At 61.1% G+C, this 434-nt stretch overlaps 1 protein-coding gene across 1 annotated transcript in view; it reads left to right on the top strand.

Moving 5' to 3' along the window:
- The window catches only part of TTC25 (tetratricopeptide repeat domain 25), a 20497-nt gene extending 20083 nt beyond the window's left edge, over window positions 1-414 (top strand). The window contains exon 12 of the mRNA XM_009894437.1: window positions 188-414. Within this exon, the coding sequence (XP_009892739.1) occupies window positions 188-414 (227 nt within the window). The remainder of the gene's footprint in view (window positions 1-187) is intronic.
- The last annotated feature ends 20 nt before the right edge of the window (window positions 415-434 follow it).

Raw genomic sequence — 434 nt, 5'->3', positions numbered from 1 at the left:
GGTGAGGGGTGGGTGAGTGGTGGGTGACGGAGCTCAGCTCCCGGCACTGTCACCAATCCGAGTCCCATGAGACAGAAACCAGAGGAGCGGTTCCTAACCGCGGTGATGGAGGTCAGGGGTCCTTTTCTCGTGCCCTACCGATTGCTCAGTGCCGGCACTTGGTTTAAGATGGCCTTTTCCTCCCCAGATTATGATTTCAGCAGTGAAAACACAGCAGACAACAGCCTGGAGAGGTGCGGGGAGAGGGCGGAGAGCGAACAGAGCGCAGGGACTCCGGCAGACGAAAAGCGCCCCGAAGGTGCCAGGAAGCGCCAGGAAGAGCTCGGAAACAATAAAGAAGAGAGAAAGGAGCAGGAGAGCGAAGAGGAGGCGAGCGAAGGGGAGCAGAGGAGCGGGGACGGCCGCAGGACGTAGGGGCGGACGAGCAGCCGCCC

Source organism: Charadrius vociferus, unplaced genomic scaffold (genome assembly GCF_000708025.1).
Source record: "Charadrius vociferus isolate BGI_N301 unplaced genomic scaffold, ASM70802v2 scaffold1551, whole genome shotgun sequence".
NCBI classification, from domain to species: Eukaryota; Metazoa; Chordata; class Aves; order Charadriiformes; family Charadriidae; genus Charadrius; species Charadrius vociferus.
Note: the sequence above shows the minus strand (reverse complement) of the source record. Positions and strands in the feature narration are given on the sequence as shown.